At 39.2% G+C, this 21,967-nt stretch overlaps 1 protein-coding gene and 1 long non-coding RNA gene across 2 annotated transcripts in view; both read right to left on the bottom strand.

Annotated features, from left to right (window-relative positions):
* The window catches only part of LOC140238578 (uncharacterized), a 30,581-nt gene extending 9,040 nt beyond the window's left edge, over window positions 1–21,541 (bottom strand). Inside the window, exons 1-13 of the mRNA XM_072318479.1 lie at window positions 21,334–21,541; window positions 19,785–19,956; window positions 17,093–17,199; window positions 16,014–16,220; window positions 14,897–14,997; window positions 13,806–13,892; window positions 10,872–10,878; window positions 10,006–10,130; window positions 9,218–9,366; window positions 7,524–7,707; window positions 4,110–4,264; window positions 2,171–2,297; window positions 657–869 (exon numbers count right to left, since the gene is read on the bottom strand). Of these exons, the coding sequence (XP_072174580.1) occupies window positions 657–869; window positions 2,171–2,297; window positions 4,110–4,264; window positions 7,524–7,707; window positions 9,218–9,366; window positions 10,006–10,130; window positions 10,872–10,878; window positions 13,806–13,892; window positions 14,897–14,997; window positions 16,014–16,220; window positions 17,093–17,199; window positions 19,785–19,956; window positions 21,334–21,541 (1,842 nt within the window). The remainder of the gene's footprint in view (window positions 1–656; window positions 870–2,170; window positions 2,298–4,109; window positions 4,265–7,523; window positions 7,708–9,217; window positions 9,367–10,005; window positions 10,131–10,871; window positions 10,879–13,805; window positions 13,893–14,896; window positions 14,998–16,013; window positions 16,221–17,092; window positions 17,200–19,784; window positions 19,957–21,333) is intronic.
* LOC140239257 (uncharacterized) lies at window positions 11,278–13,802 on the bottom strand. The gene is made up of 3 exons (XR_011901958.1): window positions 13,782–13,802; window positions 12,311–12,415; window positions 11,278–11,393 (listed from the first exon to the last, which is right to left on the bottom strand). It is a non-coding gene; the product is annotated as an uncharacterized lncRNA (long non-coding RNA).
* Window positions 21,542–21,967: the final 426 nt, after the last annotated feature.

Here is a 21,967-nt window from a genome sequence, read left to right as displayed (position 1 = left end):
AACAATCAATGATATTGTAATATCTACCACAAAAATATTCAGCATGCAAAGGAGAAGTTTTTCTTTATAAACATGTGCATTGAGAGAATGCAGCAATATTAGTAGAACACCTAAAAGTTTGAGTAAAATCACACAATCCTTTCAAAAGTTATGAATTTTTGAAGTTTCAGCTCTGCGATTGCTGGATGTGAAGACTACTACAGCTAATGATGTCATATGTGTAGAATATATGAAGAAAATATAAAGAAAATTCAGCATATTTTCACTTTTCTCGATTTATAAAAGAGCACATGACTTGTGTCTTTCAGAAGGCAGGAGGAGTACTATTACCCTTGACAAATATCAGTTACAAGTTGAGGGAATGTGTACTTTTTTTCAAAAAATGAAATTTCGTGGTATTTACTTTATATTTTCCTGATATCGTTCTATGCATGTGACATCATCAACTGTAGTAACCTTCTCATCCAGCAGTGACTACACAGAAACTTTAAATATTCATAACTTTTGAACAGATTGTCTGATATTCCTCAAACTTTTACTGATGCGTTCTGCTCATATTGTTGCATTATCCCAATCCACACAAACATGAAGGTGTAAACTTGTCCTTTAAATCAAATGAATGAAAAATCAGCTCCTGGAATTTCGAAAAAAAGTACCTGACGAAGAATGCTGCTCTCCCCCTCTGGAGAATGGAAATGTCTTGACCTCACAGCTGCAAGATGGAGGCACGTCTCTCCATCCTGGTTAACTGCCGACAGTCTTGCACCCGCTTCCACCAGCTGGATGACAATCCTGATGTGCCCCCCTGAGAGGGCTTGGAGGAGTGGTGTGTTACCCTGGTAGTTAGTCACCTCCAAATCACACTTGCCCTGTCAGCGAATCACAAAGAGTGATGTTGATAATGACAATGACAACAACAAAAACGACAATGACGACAACAACAACAATAATAATAACGACAATAACAATAATAGTAATAATGATAATAGTAATAACAATAATGATAAATACATTTTTCTCTTATTTAATCCAGGGTAGCCTCTTAAGTGTTGTCACTGCTGTACCAGAGGACCCTGCAATTATTATCACCCTAGCGTTGCCAGGTACCCATTTATACACCTGGGTCGTGAAGGATGTTGTGGGTAAAAACATCTTGTCCATGGACGTAAGCTCTGGGCAGGGATCGAACGCGGGTCCTCCGATTGAGAGTCGGGAGTATTATCCATTATGCAACAATGCCCTAACAATGGTTTTATTAGTTATGTTGATATAGGGTAGTTAGTCAATTGGCTGCAATTAAAAACAAGTCAATGCAACAATCATCTGTTTGTACAAATAAGCAGTACCTACTGCATGCTATACGGATTAGAACCAGCACTGGCTTTCGGGCAGAAGCTCAGCAATCTAGTGGATACAATGCCTGTCTTGTAATCAAGAGATGATTGGTTCAAATCCAACCATAGCATGTACAGTGCATGCTAATGATCTGTTGTTTTTTTTCCATGGTCATTTCTACAACACTGAATACTCAGTGCTTATTTATGTCGATGTAGGGTAATTTGTTCATCAATTGTAATAAAAGCAGCCCAATGCAAGAATTCATGTATTTGAAGAATGGTCTTTGATCCATAAAGATGATTGCAATAAGATGCCCTCATTTGCTGCCTTTGCTTTACATGTCAAGTTAACTAACAAAATATATGGCTACATTTAACCCTGTGTGCTTTTGTTCAATGATTGCCGTGAATTGCTGAAAGTGCTTTCTTTGCCAATTTGTGCAGATATTGGGAAATTAATTGTCAATGAAGAGATTACTTAATCCCTCTAATCCTATAAGTGTCATCATGGCCTTCCTGTTGGACTAAGGCACATTGCTACACCTGAGTTTGGTCTGCTAATCAAGGACTAGGTCAAGTTTGGATGGATTACTGAATGCTTGTAGAAAAGCTTGGCAGGTTAAGCCCAATGTCTGGACATACAAAGGGATAAGTATGAAATTTACTTTACAAGGTGCTGTAGATAGTGCAAGTTTCCTTTCCAGTTATCTTATCACCTCCTCTCCCCCTCCCAGGAATATACATTCCTGACAAATTATCCCATCACCCTAACAAATCCACTGGTAAGCAAGTTGATCACACTGATCATGGGGTTGACATGAGGTCACACTAACTTTGATGAGTTCTCCAACCACGTCCTCAAAGTTGTTGCTGACGGCAATGTGGAGGGCAGTCTGACCATCATATCCACTCAGCATGTTGATCAAGGACGGTTCATGTGTGACCAGACAAGTTGTGGCACTACAAAAAATAACAAACAAACATACAAGCAAACAAAAAATTAACATGTTAGACAGACAATGGATGTGCAAATGTATAGTAAGATGTTAGACACAAAGTACATAGATAGATAGACAAAAATTGATAGATAGATTGACAAATTGATAGATAGATAGATAAATAGATAGATTGATAGAAAGAAAGAGAGAGGGATAGGGAGATAGGGGAAGATGGGGGGATTTTAAATCAACTGATCTGCACTGAGTCTGGCTTCACAGAGAGATTAAACACAACAGCAAAAATATTAAAGTTTTGGTTGCTTTCATCTTTTTTTTTAGACAGAACCAGTATGAGCTCAGAATTTCATGAATGAGAGTACTTATATTTGATAGAAATTTTATATCTAAAAAAATACTTGTGTATTTATACTTGTGTACCAGTTCAATATAATTCCTGAAAATTTCCACAACACAAAACATTCCAGGAAACCAATGTCAAGGGAAATTCATTTCACTCCATCGTTATTCTAAAGATATTCCATGTGCATCATCATCATCATCAATCATGTCAATAAGAGATTACTAGTAATCACCATTAATTAATGTACCATAAGTGATCCAAAGATCATAATCTCACCTGTTTGTATCCATGGGTCAAAAAGAACAGGGAATTTTGAAACTACTTGCTTTTTTGTCTACTTTTGACTTAAATGCAAGTTTATCTATTCAAATACTGTTTGTTTGTTTGTTTAATTCATTATTCCATCTGAGATGAGGGCTGGATAGCTCATACTCTGCTGCACCAGCTGGTCTTCCATGGAGTCCAATTGGATGTGAAGCAGACCACTTCACTGCATTATGCACCCTGCTCTTTGCGATGAATGAATGAAGTGGGATCTTTCACATGCCCGAGTTCCAATTCTCTCGCACACGGGACCTCTATTTCATGTCCTAACTGAGAGACAGAATGTTTTGCCTATTACTATGGAGGGGATGGTATGACTTCATACCACAGCATTGCTCACTTTGCCTCGGGAATCAAATGCGGGTCCTTTGGATCTGGAGGCGGACGCACTACCTACTGAGCCAAATCACAGCCATTTTTGATAAAATTGCAACATAGAGTGTAGTTTCTCTCTCTATATGTGACCCTGCATCACAAAATGAACAAAAAGTCGCCAGACATGCAGCTTTAAAATGATATATAACTCAATCCAAATGGACTCTTCTAACCTTTCTAAATATTGGAAAGAACGTACACACCCTGGACAAATGTGAACTGAGAAAAGAGGCTCTGAAGAACAGGGTCTATTCAAGCGTTTAATCTTTACCAAGCCACACTAGCTGTGCAATGAATGGAACAAATAACAGGATGATTACCACCAGAGCAACAACAATAAAGGGATTAACAGATTAAGATGAAATTGTGCATTCCTTATTAACACATTCTGTTGATGATAAATGCCAACTTTCAAAGCAGTAGCGTAATCCTTTCTAAAGTTATTGGAGTTGAAAGTGATAAGCATGGACAGGGTTTTTAAGAAATGAAAAGAGGGCTCTGAGAGAAACACCTAATCACACCATTCCACTAAAAAGTGTTCCAGAAAAACTGCTGAAAACCCAATTTCCTTTTTGTTTTAAGATCCCAAAATTTAGTACGATGTAGAAGAAGACTTGCTCTTTCAGAAAATATGAAAAAGTCAAGATTGGCTAGGTTGACCTATTTCACCTATTTTCCGCTCTCACACAAAATCAGTGCGTTCGACTATTTGTTCATTTTGTGATGCACGGTCACATATACACAGTACATGATAAATCTCCTTGTATTACTTACTACTTGTTTCCCCGCAGTGCTGCATAGTGGAGTGGAGACAGGCCTTTCTTGTTGCATATGGTGAGATTTGAATGACGCCACTCAACCAGGCATTTCACCACATCTCGTTTGTCTTTGTGTATTGCATCGTGGAGGGCAAGATCCCCTGCTTTATCCTGGAAAGTCAGCATGTTTAAACATTACACAATTGTCATGTTTTATGACATACAGTATGTTGTGTCTGTACAAAATTTGTAAATTTACTTCGAATTAGGAAACCACTGTACTAAACAGTTTTACCGAGGGAGTACCATCAACAAACACAGAATAACACTGATTGATGCATTCAATCCTTCCAGATTTCCATGAATTTCCCGTTTTCATACAAAGGTATTTAAATCTCCCATGAGTATCCACTGTTACATAATTTCCCCAAGTGGTGTGCATTGCTCAAGAGCTTAAAGGTCCTGTTTACCTTTGGAAGCAGTGATTTAAACAAAGAAAGTGCCACAATGTGTCTCGCCATTCACGTAGAAGAAATTAATGTTTTTCTAACTCCTGGAAGTTCATTGACCCCACCTATGACCTTTGACCTTGTGGTAACTTTCAACTCCCCAAGGGACATCGGGATAAAAAATTATCAGCCATAAACAAAACGCACCGTAAAAACTTAACATTGGGCCCAAAAAGTTTGTTGACCCCTGTCTGTGACCTTTGACCTTGTGATGAACTTCAACTCCCCAAGGGACATCTACCATCCAAGTTTGGTCACAAACAGATATAGGGATTAAAAGTTATGAGCCATAATCGAAATGCGCCGTAAAAACTTAACATTGGGCCCTTAAAGTTTGTTGACCCCTGCCTGTGACCTTTGACCTTGTGGTGACCTTCAACTCCCCAAGGGAAATCTACCATCCAAGTTTGGTCACAAACAGACGTATGGATCAAAAGTTTTGAGCCATAATCAAAACGCGCGGTAAAAACTTTTTGGGCCCTAAAGTTTGTTGACCCCCGTCTGTGACCTTTGACCTTGTGGTGACCTTCAACTCCCCAAGGGACGCCTACCATCCAAGTTTGGTCACAGACGGACATATACATCATACATCAAAAGTTATGAGCCATAATCGAAACGCGCCGTAAAAACTTAACATTGGGCCTTAAAGTTCATTGACCCCTGCCTGTGACCTTTGACTTTGAGGTGACCTTCATGTTTGGTAAAATATGTAACTTTGTATAACCACTCTTCCCTCCAAGTTTGATTGAAATTGAAGTCCTCAGTAGAGTTATTCAAGTATTTGTAGCGTTACGGACGGACGGACGACGGACAGACAGACGCCGCAGGCGATCCCTTAGTCTCCTTGCACCTCCGGTGGGCTCGACAAAAATGTTCAAGATATCATATTTGATGCATATGTGTAGGTCTGTTGTATCACAAAACATCCTTCCACATAAAATCTTTGCAACAAGGAAAAGTAGAAATTACGCGGTACGTAATATATGTCCCCGCCGGAAGTAGCATTTTGTAGCAAAATGTACAATATAGGTCAAAAATCAAGGTCAAAGGTCAAAGAAGTCAAAGGTCAAAATTCTGTGTAGAAGTTTTGAAGCCCTCACCTAGTGCCATCACATAAAGCAAACGGAATCGAAATCGGGTTAGAAATGGCGAAGGAGTAGCATTTTGTAGCAAAATGTACAATATAGGTCAAAGGTCAAGGTCAAAGGTCACAACTGAAATTCTGTGTAGAAGTTTCAAAGCTCCCATGTAGTGCTATCATATAAAGCAAACAGAATCAAAATTGGCTCATAAATGACAGAGAAGTAGCAAATTGAACATTTTGATCACACACAGACGCACACACAGACGGACGGACGGACAGACAGACGGACAGACAGACGGACGCACAGACACACACACGTATGGAGCCCGTTTCATAGTCCCCTGCTCGAACTCGTTCGGCGGGGACAATAAAGCCTAAAATATAAGGAGATATTAGTGTTTTTCTCAATAAACCGTAACAGAAAAGGGTTTAATCTGGAAACATTTTTATTATCTGTAACAAACCCAGGTTTTCAAGGATTACTCCTCTTCTGAAAGACTTACACTGGCTTCCAATTTGTAAACGAATATTGTTAAAGATTTTGTTGATTGTATATAAGTCACTCATCGGCCAAGCCCCCAGGTACATATCCGAATTATTAGTATTTAAACCTCATAGACACACTCACAATTTGCGCAGTTCTAAGGACACTCTTCTTTCACAAATTCCAACATGTAAAACAAAAGTAACATTGGGAGACAGAGCATTTGCCTGTGCAGCTCTCAAACTCTGGAATGATCTACCATTACAAGTCCAGAAATCCCCAACCGTAGCAGTTTTTAAATCACGGCTAAAAACACATCTTTTCATTTAATTGTTCATTATTATCAAGCACATCAGAAGCTTTTGCAGCGCAGAAGAATATATGTCTATAGGTTTTGCGCTTTATAAATTGATATATTATTATTATTATTATAACTATTGCCCATGTTTTGTGTTATTACAAACACTTATCATCAAGTATACAGATTCAAATTTTTACAGTGGTTGTTTCTATCCGTAACTCACATTTTAGAACTATTTTAAAGCACTAATGCTGGGTTTTTGTTTCATTTGCAAATGGTAAATCATGCCTTTAAAGGTCCAGTTTACCATTGGGAGCAGTAATTTAAAAAATGCTCAAGAACTATTGTTTACATTTTGTATATTTAACAATACTTAACATCGATTATACTGGTTCAAATTTTTACATTGGTTGTTTCTATCCCGGACTCACATTTTAGAACTATTTTAAAGCACTAAAGCTGCATCTTTGTTTCATCTGCAAAAGGTAAATATTCCCTTTAACCTGATCCAAAAGCTCATTGTCAAATGAGAAGCATGTCTCCTTGCACTTCCAACTTCACTTCGTCGGCTGAGAATGAGAAGGGCATTAAGTTGTCTTGAACACTATGGCCCAAATTCACGAAGGTGGTACAATTGAAACCATGGTTTAAACCACGGACTATTTGTATGGATCGCCAAGTGTCGCATGGCCTATTTTGTGACGTCGATGAAATGACTGATTTCGTAACAAAATAGGCCATTCAACACTTGGCGCTCCATACAAATTGTCCACGCATGGTTTAAACCATGGTTTCAATTGTACCACATTTTTGTGAATTCGGGCCAAAGGGTTTAAAGGCAACTTAATGCCCTTCTCATTCTCACCCGATGACTTGGTACTCAAAATGCATGCAGTATTTTTCCCTTATATCTACTGTACGATTGCAAGATTAAAGGAAATTTTGCAATATTTCTGAGCATTTTCTTACATTCTGCCCAATTTCATTCATCACTTTCAGATAACACAATGCAAACTTGTCCCTCAAATGTAAGAAGCAAATCAACTTCTCACCTGCAAATTGCAACTGCATCCTCTCTTCAGGAGGAGTTCCACACAATCTAGGTTGCCACGGCGTGCAGAAACATGAAGGCAGGTGCGTTGCTGTTTTTGGCGCACATCGATAAAACCTTGGCGGTCTTTGACGCCTGCCTCTTGACAGTGGTCAATCATGTATTTCATGATTTCCATGTTATTCCTGGTTAAAAAGGGGAAAAAAAATAGACTTTTCAAAACTGCGTGTACTCTCTTTTAGATTCGATAGCTTCCCAGAGAGGGACTAACTCCCTAGGAGAACCAATGTGATTGACAGGTTAACCCTTCACATACTACTTGCACAATGACCTACTAAAGACTAACTGCGATAGTGGAATTCTCATGAAGCATTCCAATCCTGGTCATTGTCCACGACCATTGTCTGGGTATCAACAACACACTCCTATACACACCAATAACCCCTGTGCGAAGTTAAAGTTTAGTACAGAGGATTGAAAATAGAGCAAAATCTGAAACCTAACTTAAAAATCAATGTTGAATTTAACAAAACTGAATCATGCATTCATTTTCAAATTACCTCCAACAAAATTGTACACTATTCAGCTATTGCTCATATCAATGTTATTGTTATATGATATATAGTTTTTGAACTATTAAGGATCAAAAGTGAGAAATTTTTTTGTAACATCCAGTACACTGAATATGATTCACTCTTCCAAAAAATGGAAAACAAGAATCACATTGAACGTTAACTGAAAGACGACATACACACACATGCACATGTGCAAGATGTAATTATAATCTCTATACAAAACAACTGCATGACAATGTATACCTTCGAAATAATGACACACACTCGCGACTTGCACAGGTGTAGTCTTATTTTACGACGTCACATTGCTCTCACGCGTGTTCATTCACTACCCCACTTCCGGTAAGGAAACATAATTTGCCCTGTTTTCAACAGGAAAATTCACAACCATAAAAATGGTGCCCCTCTTCGTTTTTTAACTGATCATACTCGCTCAAGTTTCATGATTGTGAAATCGAAGAAATTACGGAGATCTATTTTCAATACCAGTCAGGAACTAGCAAAACATCAAACTATGCTAAAAGCTTCTTAAACACTAGCAAAATAATCGTTTACTTTGATGCTAAAATGGACTACTGTATTGAGATCAAAAATAGGGAAATTAGGTATCAAATTAATGAGCATAATCAGCTCTATAACTTACTTAACCATCCTTGGCCACACAACGCATTGCGAAAGCTATGAAAGCTGTTTTTGTGACCTCTGCAAAAACTCTCGCAAAGTATTGCGAAATCTCGTCAGTCTCAAGGGCACAAACTGCGCAAATGTGATTCTTAATAAAATTGTCGTTCATGCCTCATTATTGCACGCGCTGCGGACTGACTGGTGAAATTATGTAAAAGTGCATCTTCTAAGACAAGGAATACATCACACAGTAAAACCAGAAATTTTTGTGTGCATGAAATTTTCGAAAAATTCCGCGAGGAGCCAAGATTTGCAAAATTAAAATGCACACGAAAATTCCTGTCTACACCATATTAAATGCCAGTGGCAATACATAAGAATGTCATACTTTTAAAAAGACAGTCAGCTCCAATTTGCGAAAAATCTAATGCCACAAATAATCTAGTTTTACAGTATTCAAATCACAATTTGATAAGCAGGATTGAGAAGACCTTACCCGTAGGCTGCATAGAGCAGGGCAGTATCACCGTCACCGTCTCTGTAGTCGAGAGAAGGCTTATACTGCATCAACACCTTGACAGCCTCCAAGTGACCCTGATGAGCAGCAACCTGCATCGGAGATCGACCCGAGTATGCAGAGTCCACCTGGTGTATTGATATCAGAGAGACACATTTAGACATCAAGTAAGGCGTAACATAGATACAAAAGCTACAATTACAAAGTCCATTTCTTTTTAATTCTAGAGAAAGCAATGTATCAGAAAACATCACAATAGGGGAAATTAGACATGCTAAAGCATCAAATTGTGTCATCCTGACTTTCTTATTGCCATTTATTTGAGACTGAAATACAGAGAAAGTTTCAAAACTCAAAGCTGCTGGCCTACTTGGCAGAGCCAAAACTAGGGCCCGTTTCACAGGGATGTTTGTCAGATGCCACAGGACTAGTATAAAATAAATGCTTAAGGCTGACTGGTTGTTACCTGGATGTTGCCATAGTAACAAGTATTGTAACCTCCCTTCATGGCAAACATCTTTAAGCAATGAGTCCCTGGTTCTATGTATCATCATTATGACTATTACTATCATCATCATTATCATCACTGCTATCAGCAATCATTACTGTCACCATTACTATTTTCAATATAAATTTTCTGTTTCTGTTCACTGAAGGTGAAAACTATATCATGTACTTTCATTGGTGTTATATATACATTTCCCCCCCCCCCCCAGTTTTTCTTTTAAATGAGAGGATTGTGACTGCTGAATGAGGTCTTTTCGTACCAAGCTGGGATTTGCTTCCAAAATCTTCCTGATCTCTTTAATGTGGCCACATGCTGCTGCCTGGCTGAGCTTCCGTTCCTCCATCTGTGTTGACGATTTTGTATTACGAAGGGACCGTGGCCCACCTGCAAAAATCCACATTAAGTCAAATGGTCATCAGTGAAAGTCAGGGCTTGGGACATTGCCACTATCTCTTAGGGAAATATGTGTACTTACAAGTCTGTTGTAAACATTAACATTCAGTCCAGAGATGTCCAAGAACCCCCTCTTGAAACCTGAATCACTGAGCTACCCCCTCCCCTCCATTATACAAAAGCAAGGATTGCATGTTTGTTGTTGTTGTTGTTGTTGTTGTTTTTGCATACTTTACAATTTCTCGAAAGCTGCCTATTTCCATTGAATGAAAGGGATAGGAGCTAAAATTTCATTATCACTTGTCAAATGGGAGTCATTAGCAAATACAGTTGCGTTTCTTAGTTTTGTTGTGCAAATTTTCCTCAACATATTAATGTAACAATTAACTTTTGATATTGCATCACATAACATAGTATCACACAATGAAATTGTTAATAACAATTTAAATAGCCATTATTTACGGAAAGGAGCATTTTTTGCCATGGAATAACACAAAAACAAACTTTGTACATGTGATTGGCTACTGTTATTTGACACCCAAACTGTGGATCAAATCCTCACAAATTTAGCATCAAAATGTAAGGTACACATCAGAGACACAAGTTATATAAGATACACAAAAAGGCCTGCCCACTTTTCCCTTATGTGGCGCCACCATCATTTGTACATGCTATGATCCCCTCCCTAAATCCATTGATCATACCTGCAAAATTTGGTTAAAATCAAGTCACTGGTTTTCTAAAAGGCAGAGATACAAAAAAACAACAATGAAAATTTGCTATTTTGGGCTATTTTGGCTCCACCCTAGGCCCCCCCCCCCACACACACACACAAACATCATTTGAACAAACTATGATCCCCTCATTCCTCATTCATGACTCCTGCCAAATTTGGTCAAAAATCCAGCCTCCAGTTTTCAAGGAAAGGAAAATGGGCAAAACATGGCACATAATGGAAAATGCTTGACAGACAATCAAGAAGTAAACTGGACAAAAAAAAAACAAAACAAAACAAAACCTGAACATAAGTTGTCTGTTATCTGTACTCCCTTTGGCATCATTCCAAGAGTCAAAAAGTGTCTACCCACCTCCGGGGTGTGACTGGACCCCTGTGTCTCGCTGGCCCGTCTCCACAAGGCTGAGGAAAACAGGCGGCAGTTCTTGCACTTCGTCCCCAATCTTCACCTGCAACCTTTGCGCTTTGTCTGGAGCTTTCATCACAATGCCTGGCCTACTTAATTGCCTTTCCTTGATCTGGTTGAGACAAGAGTGGGGTAAGAGAAAAACAACAGAAAAAAATGTTGTAGCCTTTGATTACCTAGTCGATGTCCATGTTGAAGTCCCAGCAAACTTTCATTGCTTGTGTCAAATGCTTGGCATTACCAAAAACAAAACAAATCATAACATAATAAAACAAAACAAAACAGCAAAAAATGAAAATCCAAATGTAGACATGCTGCGGATACTCTCTTTCAACTTAATGTGGAGTATTACTGTTCATTTCTACTTGCCTAAATTATGATAAGCCACACTGGGACAGCATTGTGAAAACAGGCTTACAGCATATTATTAGGGTCTCATTTCATGAAGGATGATACGATGATAGCAACTCATGCTAGAATGACAACTTCTTGGAGCAACAGCCAATAAGGAAGAAGGATTCTTACCATGGTGCTTGCGATTTCAGCAAAAGTTGCTGTCATATAGAACTTCTTATGAAATGGAGCCCAGAACTCACAACATCCATGAATTGAATGTTAGTACTGTTAATACACTACCATTATTCAGCAATGACAAAGAGATATCACAAAATCATTCAGACACATCCATCACAGTTTCAATTATAATTCATGTTACATGGTCATCATCATCACTTGGTACTATTTTTTTAATCATTACGTGTACTAAACATGGCCGGCACGTTTTCCGGGGGGCAGTTTGTTCTGGTGCCACTTGCAGGTTTTATCTGCTAACAAGCAAAAAAATAATCCACTCATACTTCAAGGTTTCAGCGGCATTTTTTTTTTTTCGGGTGACATTTCCGGGTAAAAAATGAGGGGGGCCCAAATTGGTTACACCGTATGTATTCCTATGTGTTGTGCAACATAAGTGGTTGGGCCCCAGCCCTTCTCCCCCCCCCCCCCCCAAACAATGCTAACATCATATCTTACCTTTTTCACAATGCTCTGCAATTCATTCTTTCCATCCAACATTCTTGCCAAGTCTTCAACGTCATCAACGATTTGCACTTTATCCCCTTGATGAAAGCTGGGCACCTAAAGGAAGTACAACAAAACAGAAGCTTACTCATTCTAGGATGTGTGATTGGTACAGTACTCTCCACGTAATCGGGTATCGCTTAAACGGGTACTCTGTTTAATTGGGTAGTAATGTAAAAATCAGTTCCAATGCACATTAAAATTACCTGATAATCGGGTTGCCTCTCCACATAAATGGGCAAATAATTTCTTGTAGTCTAATTTCTACCCACATTTTATCGCAGATATAACACTTTATGAAATCATGAATGCACTAATCGCGTTCTCTGCTTAAATTGCAAAGAAGACCGATCATTTGGGGAGTGATTTAACATGAAAACACATGTACCAGTACCGACTTGCCACACGTAAACGAACATTGCACATGTCGCTGGCACTCACAATTGAATAAACAGACGGGAGTTGAACACACTTGCGCTCCTCCCTTACTCCGCAACAACATTCACTATACGAGAAGCGTGCAACAAAAATCAGGCCATGCACCACACCTCCATATATAATTTTGCTTTTCCCCAGTCACTTCTCGAAAAGTAACCCGACGTTCTACGTGACTAGTGCACGCAAATAGACGTGTTCATTTCGGAAAATGCCTACGTGTTAGCGAGGAGTCTATAGTCAAATGACAAAGTTTTCTGAAGACATATTTGTCCATAAAAAGAGTGTAAATGATTGCTCATGACTGAGCAAGTGTAAGGTATGTATAATGTGCTGTGCAAGCACGCGTGTTAAACATACAGTGAAGGTGATTGGTGCAGTGTACAATGCATGTATACATATACATTGTGTGTGTCAATTATGAATGAGACATGTTCTTCTGATAATCGGGTACTCCGCTTAATCGGGTAAGAAACGCTCTGCCCGAGCTTACCCGATTATGCGGAGAGTACTATACATGAGAAACAGCAGATTCAGATCCTGGTTTAAAGGGGAATTCCTGACCTGTTTAAGTTACCATGAGTAGTTGGAAAAGAAAGAGAGACATTTTAAAAGCACAATAGACCAAGTACTGTATACGCTGAATATTTCGCGAGGTTTTTATTTTTGCGAATTTTGCGAGTCAGGTGCTATTCGCGAAATTAAAGGCACGCGAAAATATTGACTCTGATCCCGATGTGGATGTGACGTACGCATGTACATTTCTCCGTTCAGTTCAGACTCCACTATCGAGAATTTAACCACTCGCGAAATCGTCCGGAATTCCCAATTCGCGAAAATTTAGACTCGCGAAATATATGGCATATACAGTAAGTAAATGACCTACATGAGACAGTGCAAACCCAAAGTAGGTCAAACCAATGAGCTCTGTCAAAACCACTACTAACAAAAGAAAAACACAAACATAGCTCATGGCAAAGGTACTGACCTTTCGAAGGGTAAAAGAGGGTACCTTCAGAATATGAGGCTGATCTGGGACCTGGACAGAAACGACACCCTTGTCACTTAGGGCCATAACTTTGCACTCTTTCCCCGATACCTGGAAAAAAAAAAAAGTAGAAAGGTAGTTACGACAACAAAATTATAATCAAGGTAATGAGAGATACTTACAGAGTAAAAGATGAATAATAAAACTGAGTTAATGGAAGGCATTAATCTCTGGAAAATCAGGATATGCAAGCAAGGTGGTATTCTCAATTAAAATCAAAACTCACATGGATTTGCATAGGTGGGACAATGCTTGGAGAATTTGCACAATGCAAAGACCATAAGGAAAAAGGTAACAAAATGTTGTTCTTTCCTGTTTGGAAATTTGTATGCCAAAATGATACCAAACAAAAATCATTCAAACCATGCTATGACATAAACAAATTAAACATTTTGGATTGCAAATTTCTATAAATTTAGAAAGTTGTATCATTGCAATGCATTTACAAGAAAGCACACACAATATTGTTTATTGAAAATGTACCTACCGTCACATGAGGGCAAACAATTTTTTAATACCAAAGAGCAAGGCTTATACAGCATAACCAACTATCATTGCGCTGGACTGCATTGAAACAGTAACAGGGCATTCAGACGCAAAAAATTTATACTAGAACGGTATAGCTATACCAAAACGGTATAGCTATACGATGAATTTATACGTCTGAACGCTGACTAACGAAACGACGTATAACAAAACGACGTATAGCGAAACGACGGTCAGAGCATTGTTTCGAACTAGAACTCGATAACGAATCAGCATTCCATCGTGTGCATTGTGCGTCTGAACGTATGGCGACCATAGAACGGTATAACTGGGCGGGGCTTAATGGGAGCGAGCACGAAAGGTGACCTTGTACCTGTCACTCATGACCATAACAACGTGCGCAGTGAGAAACTGCACATCTATACGACGTTTTTCCGGAATGGTCGAAATTAGCGTCTGAACGGTCTATCGGCTATACGATGATTCTTTATACGTCGTTTCTTTATCGAGTTTTGGTATAAACTGGCTTGCGTCTGAAAAGGGGGCAAATGGCCATATAGCATTGATACCTGTTGAACAGTAGAGGTGTCCTGGGGTGAGAGACAATTCTTGCTCTCCTTGTTGGGGGCAACGACGGCACTATCATGAACTCGGATGTCATCATCCTCTCCTGTATGGGAAGGAAATAATTCACAGTAATGTCAATTCATTAAAAAAGCAGGAGCAAACAAGCATGTGTGATTGTGAGAGCATATCAGTGGGCATGCTTTGTTTGCTTACCACTGTGAAAGTGGATATCATCGTGCAAGTGATTTTTCACGCTCAGTAGAGTTAAGATGAATTTTGAGTGTCTTTAATTCCATGAAATAAAAACATGAAATAGTGTTACATAAAAGCGAAACATTTCGAATGCTTATATTTTCCTGCTGGTTTCTTGTTGCATGAATTGTGTGAAAATTTTCACACCATGAAAATGTCCACTTTTTCAGTATCACGTAGGTCCTGATGAAACCAAGTATAGGAGAATTATTTAATCCTTGTAGTCCATAATGACTCACAACAGACTTCTTGAGGAGAACCTGTTGCACTGTAAACACCCAAGTATTTCATTTACATTATGCTAAAGAGAAATGAAGGCTCCCTACATACTGATGAATGTAGCCTGGCATATTATTGCAAAGTGCATGACCGTATAAAACATTGAAGAATGAAACGGGAGACCCAGTGGGTATATTCTTGGAGACTAACTAGGAAGAACATAACATATTTGGGAGACTTGTTGAAAGGGGGCATGGTGTCCATTTGTGTATTTGCTTTCACACCTGCAATAATGCCTGCAAAGTTTGCAGAAAATTTGACCACGTGTTTGCATGGTCAAATGCACACCAGACACTTGAGTGAATGATGGCAATACTGTAGGAGTGGAAATTTTCGTGAGAGTAATTTTTCACGCTCAGCCAGGTAAGATGAGTTTCCCATGTTTTTTCAATTCCTCAAAATCAAGATCAAGACATCACCTAATGGAACATATGGCAAGCAAAAATATTTGAGTGCTTTTATTCTGGTGCTAGTTTCTTGTTGCACAAAATGCGGAAAAATTTCAACATCGCGAAAATTTCCACTTTTACACTAGCTGACTTGAGCTGACCAACTCTCTACGGACTGGCTACTGTCTAGCTCACTCACCCAACTTGGGAAGGACATCTGGGTAGTAGGATCCATCTGAACCATCACGAATGCTCTTGAGGTCCACCTTTCCATCCGCACCGACCCTGTAGCGATACATCTTGTCCTCGTACTTGCCCGGCCAACGCACCGCCACGGCCCCACGGTAGGCGGTCTCCTGCCAGCTCCTGACGTCGATGACATAACCTAAGCGCCTCGAATCACCCCCTGCAAAGTGTTTCAGACAATTGACATTAGAATCCTGCAAGTCAGCACAAATGGCGAACGATATTTTATAAATACACATACTCCTGTCACTGTCTTTCATGTTGATATCTAATTCAGTTGCAGTTATTTAGTCATTGCTTTACTGCATTGGAAAAGGCAAAATTGTTATTCAATTAACACTGTAAGATTACCTCAATCTGTCTACCTGGTAGTCCCAGGGTGCTACATAGCACTTGCCCGATTGCCCGGGGCAAGTAAAAATCAAAGTAAGGCAAGTGTTTTGAAACAATGAGAATAAATGCTTGCCCGAATTGGGCAAGTAAAACATTTTTAAGCCATCTTTACTTCCCAACACTTACATGAAGAAGTCTCACCAATCTAACACCAACACTCTGTCGAACCAAGTTTGTTACTCTGCACATGTGCTGTTTTTTCAAATGATTGTGTTTTATCAAGCCCTTGACTTTACAAGTAATTTTCTATATCATTTTCTTATATCTTTGGACTTTCTTTTCGAGCAAGTAAAATTCACTTTCGGGCAAGTGTTCTGCAACAATTTGAAAATGTGCTTGCCCGACTGGGCAAGCAGTAAAAAAATGTTATGTAGCACCCTGTAGTCCCAGTAAGATTCTCTGCGTTCTAGACCACATCAATATGCAAATGAATTAAATGACACTGAATATTCATTTGAGAGAACAGAAAGTTACAATGGTTGATTTAATTGAATTACCAAATGTTCTCAACAGGTGTCTAAAGAACTTGGTGTGCTCCCAGTGTGTGATTAAAGAGTGGTCATATAACAATGGTTCTGCTTGGCTAACTCACAAGATTACCAGCTACAAACTTCAGAAAATGTGGCAGGACAATCTCACCATCTTGATCTCCGTATCTCCAGTCTTTTCCTCGCTGGACCTGAGCTCCCGGGAACAGCCCCCTCGCTTCTACCTGCCGGGCTGAATTTCTTGAGTACAACTTCGTCCTGAATAACAACATAAACATACATACAGCACTGTAACGTTACTATATTACAAGCAGGTACACTGTATTGCTTGGAACTCAACTGTTTGAGGCACGTAACCAAAGGCAAAGGAATTACAAAAAATGTACTAATCCCATGAGGAACTAGGTACAGTTGCACAGAATCTGGCTGCACAAAATACCATGGTACTAAATAACCATCTTCTGCACACTGAAAACCAGTACAAAAACAGAAGTAACACATTAAAGGTGCATGGTCCCGGTGTTTTAGTCAAATGCGTACGCGGGCGCACGGCGCAAGTTTCGTATGGACACCTATGCTATCGACTCCTCTTTGGCGCTTACGCTGTGGCCCACTTCCCCAAGTCCAAAGGAGTCCGATCCACTGTAGTCAGTGGGCCAATCACAGTTCGGCTCATGATTCGGCTGAGGGGGATGACAGCTTTAGCATACTTCTTTTGTGATGCTATTAGAAGAAGCACATATGCACGCACCCTGGCATTACTACAGACTGCGCAATGTGCAGAGAAGACAACGAAGGCAACATTACTTAGCAACACCTACGCATTTTACTCTTGATGACAGCTCAACTTCAGTAATCTTGGTATCAATGCTAATGATGATCGGCAGTATCATCAACAGCGCCCTCTACATTACTGTGACTATGCACCTTTAAAATCTTGCAAAACCTCATTCATTCAAAGAAAAAAGTCATGAAGTCTCGGGGTGGGGTCTCATAAATTCTAGAAGTTATCACAAAATTTCCAGGGGGGGGGGGGGGGGGGGGGCTGATGGCTCCCCCCCTCCCCCAAAGTCTTTTTAGGGTTAACATGACTTTAATTATCATCTCAAAATCACACAATACATTGCTTTGTGAGCACAATGGAGAAAAACAAAGACATTAGAAGTGGACCACAGATAAACATTTTGGTTGGCTGTGTATGTCAAATTTTACACTGATTGGTAAATGAAATCATTGCAAGAATCCTGTGGGCAGATTTTACCCTGCACATGATGTCTGAACAGGGCGAAGGCTTGACAAATATTGACACAAACTCTACATATTGCACTTCTCATGCAGGAATTATGTGAAAACTGATTACAGGACTGCTTGCTATGATTGAATTGAATTTGATTTTGTTTTTTAATTTAGAAATTTTGATATTACTATACTTTCAGCAGTGAGTGGACAAAATGAAGGACAGAAATGGAATTAGAAAGTTCCACATGACTGTATTTACAAAACAGCAGTATTGGTCACAATCATGATGCATAAGAGGAGGTTATGATAATTATCTCACATTTCTGAGTGTTTTTATAATAAATGAAGTATTAAACACTTTTCAAACAATCAAACAACTTTGCAACTATTCAAGCAACATAAAACAACTATGTAACTCCATTATTGTCAATGGACTGTTGGCAAATCATTAAAACTTAAAGTGAAAACTAAGTTCTGGTAAGGGCCTGAGAACCCGTCTGACACCATTTCATATTTGCTTGCAATATATCGAAAGAGTCTACAAAGAAACTTACCTGGCTGACGCGGTTTGCCGGAATGATGAGTCGTTTTGGAGTATTTTGAGAAAAATAATAAAAGTCGGTAGACCGACTTTTATTCCAGAAGGCTCCAGACTAACTCGGTCTTAGGGAAAACTCGACCCTATTTCAGACAATTTACACACAGTTCGTGATCGCCATGTTCATCAGTACTCTATAATACAGGTACCAAACGAGGCCTTGATGAGCAGAAAGGAAAGTGCGTGCTAATCCTGTACAAAACAAATGGACAGCGCGCGGTCCTCAAGCCTAAATACGCACATTACCTCAGTTGCTGAGACGCGCGGTCTTTGAAGTTTTTGTTGTTGTTTATCAAGCGTCTTTGATTGCTTTTAGAGGTGCTTGAGAGGCGCACACTAATTTTGCATGCGCGCCAAAGAGGTTTTTGATGCGCGCGTTGTAACAACTCGGACCATTTTACTGCGAGTAGCCAGAACGCTACAATGTAGTTTATACAGGCCGCTCCCATATGCATAGTACAACGCTGTACAATCCAGAGGGACAACCAATACAACTCATCCCGCCGTCAAGCACAGCGAGACCGAGTTATCCCCGAGTCCGAGTCTAGCCTGATCCCGTTCGGGTAAGTTCTGAGACTGAACGTTTTTGGCTAATATTTCCCATTTTCGTCGTTACCCATCGAGTATATCTTGTTATTACAGCGTTATTCCGCACATTTCCTAGGCACACGTTCACATTTTGGAGCAAAATTTGACAACTTTTGCAGGCGTACCAGAACTTTCTTTGGGCTTTAAGAGCGATGTGATGGATAATGCAATTTCTTGTTTTAAACCCAGCCAATAGAAATCTGGGAATTGTAAGTGAATTTTCCATGAAGGCAAAAGGGAAACTTATGGGGAAAGCCCCATTACTTCATCTGATTTAATTGTGATTGTGAACAGTTGTGACATCAAATGAAACTTTAAATTCTTTGAATTTATCTTCTTCTTCTTTTTTTTCCTTAGAAACTTTCACTATCGGTACTCTTAGAACAATAATGATGTCTTAGGGTCAACTTTGACTTACCCCTGAGAGTCACTGCTGACCAATCTGAGGAATTCGTGACCAATCGCATGACTGCCACTGTTGAAGCAGGGCTGGCACAGATTAAAATCAAAGCAGCGGTAACATTGCCACCGTATGCCCCTTATGCTTTCTTGCCCACAACCAGAGCAGTGCACACCTGGATGGATAACACCTTGGAGTGATGATAAAAAACAAGACAAAGAATGAGGGTGTTAATGTTTGAGAAGATACCTCTGCAAGTAGGATGACCGCTTGTTTATAAATTACATAAATTCATAGTTACTGTACATTTTCCAAAGGAATTCAGGTTAGCTTCATCAGTGGCCAAGGTCTGTTTTGTTTTGTTTTGTTTTTTCTGGTCCTTGTTTGAACCGTGTGTAGTACACCCGTAAGGCTGTAACAATCACCTCATATTGAAACACATATGAAATAATATAACACAGCATAACAACATTATAGAAACAAAAGAAAAAACAGAAGATAACAAAAGTAGCATGATGCTTTGAGAGATACACTCTAAATTATAGAAACACAGTAATACTGACATTAAAAAAAAGCGAGGACACTGTACTTTACATGCTTAACATACATGCTATATTTCACATACGTACATGTCAAAACTATGGTACTCAACAAATTGTGGGCATATGATGACTGTACACATAAAGTACAGTTGGAAGTACTGGTTAATTCATGATGGTTGAAATATTAGGTGTCAAAGAAGCACTACTTGTTTCCCTATCTCTTCATTGTGCATAACTGATAAACGACAGAATTCACTTGATGAGAATTAAGCTGAGTTACATTAAAAAGCAATTTCAAATCTAAAAGCAAAGCACATTCTCTTCATCAAAATTTTTGAAAGGGCTCAAACAAACATAAAATGCAATCAGTGAATGAAACTGAATGAGTACCGGTATGCAAATCATCATCAACTGATGAACAGATCTGGATTTTATAAGAAATATTATCAGCTGAGCATTGCAGCCCCGTCAGCTACTTTTGCTATGCAATGAATACAAATTACCAAACAATTATATAAATTTTAAATCTAGAAAAATTATGCTAGCCACATTTTGAAAGGGCCCGGAAAGAGGCATTGCAGTCTATCTAAGATATGCAATATCATTACATATTACAGACGCACAAACATTTGCAAGCTTTCATTTTCGCACTATTGTACATGTAGTTTCATGTAGTGCGAAATGTGCAAAAAATTCCACCTCTACATACAGTAACCTCAAACTGCTAAGGTTCACTACATCAGTAGTAAGCATTTCAAATTGCCAAATGTAGATATGTTCATAAACACCTATACTGGCGATTCAAGATACTGCTAACTTCTGAACACGTGTCAGTCAACATTTGTCTTCATATGGGACAGTTGAAAATCGAGTATGAAAGCCAACAGATTTTTGTTAGTCCCAAGTACCATGTTGACTTACGTGAGGTTTATCCAGTACTGTATCGCTTTTTACAGTATCTAACTTAGTAAGTGCTTTTACAACGAACACATTTGATAAAATGCATGCTATCCACTTGGTCATACCTGTGGGGGCACTGTCATACACGCAGAGGTCGAATCGACCCTGGGAACCAGCACGATAGTCGTTTTTGTTTCCGTTGTCCCAAATGACAGTGACCGATAGCGCTTGTTTTACTTGGATTACAGTCCCAACATGGCCTTCCTCAGCAAGTTTGTCACCATACGCCCAGTTTGGACCACGGACGACACGTGTCCCTACGACGACCGACATTGGTGCTACATAGCCTCAGTATTCTCTTTCACACCAGGTCAGGGCAATTGTCTATAGATAGAAGCCTTTTGACAGCAGATGCATCATCAGTGGTGAACTGAAAAAAGAATGACAAAGGGCAAGTCCACGATAAGGTCCCCTCAGAAGGCAAAATTTCATATTTGCTCAATATTGACATGTTTGGTATCATTTTGAAGCTTATGAGTTGAAGTTTTGATTTCCATGGAGGAAAAAATAATATTATGTAAATCTATGCAAATTTCAAGGGCTTCATTTGCATAAATGTGAAATACAGCATTACGTATGGGACATTATAAAAATTCATAATTATTCAAAGGAAAGCAAATGATATTTGATTGATATGTGGACATAAGAAGTTCATCAAATAGTTTAACTCGGTATGAAAATTTAGGGATTATGCAAATG

This window comes from Diadema setosum, chromosome 15 (genome assembly GCF_964275005.1).
Source record: "Diadema setosum chromosome 15, eeDiaSeto1, whole genome shotgun sequence".
NCBI lineage: Eukaryota > Metazoa > Echinodermata > Echinoidea > Diadematoida > Diadematidae > Diadema > Diadema setosum.
This window is presented reverse-complemented; position numbering and strand designations above follow the sequence as displayed.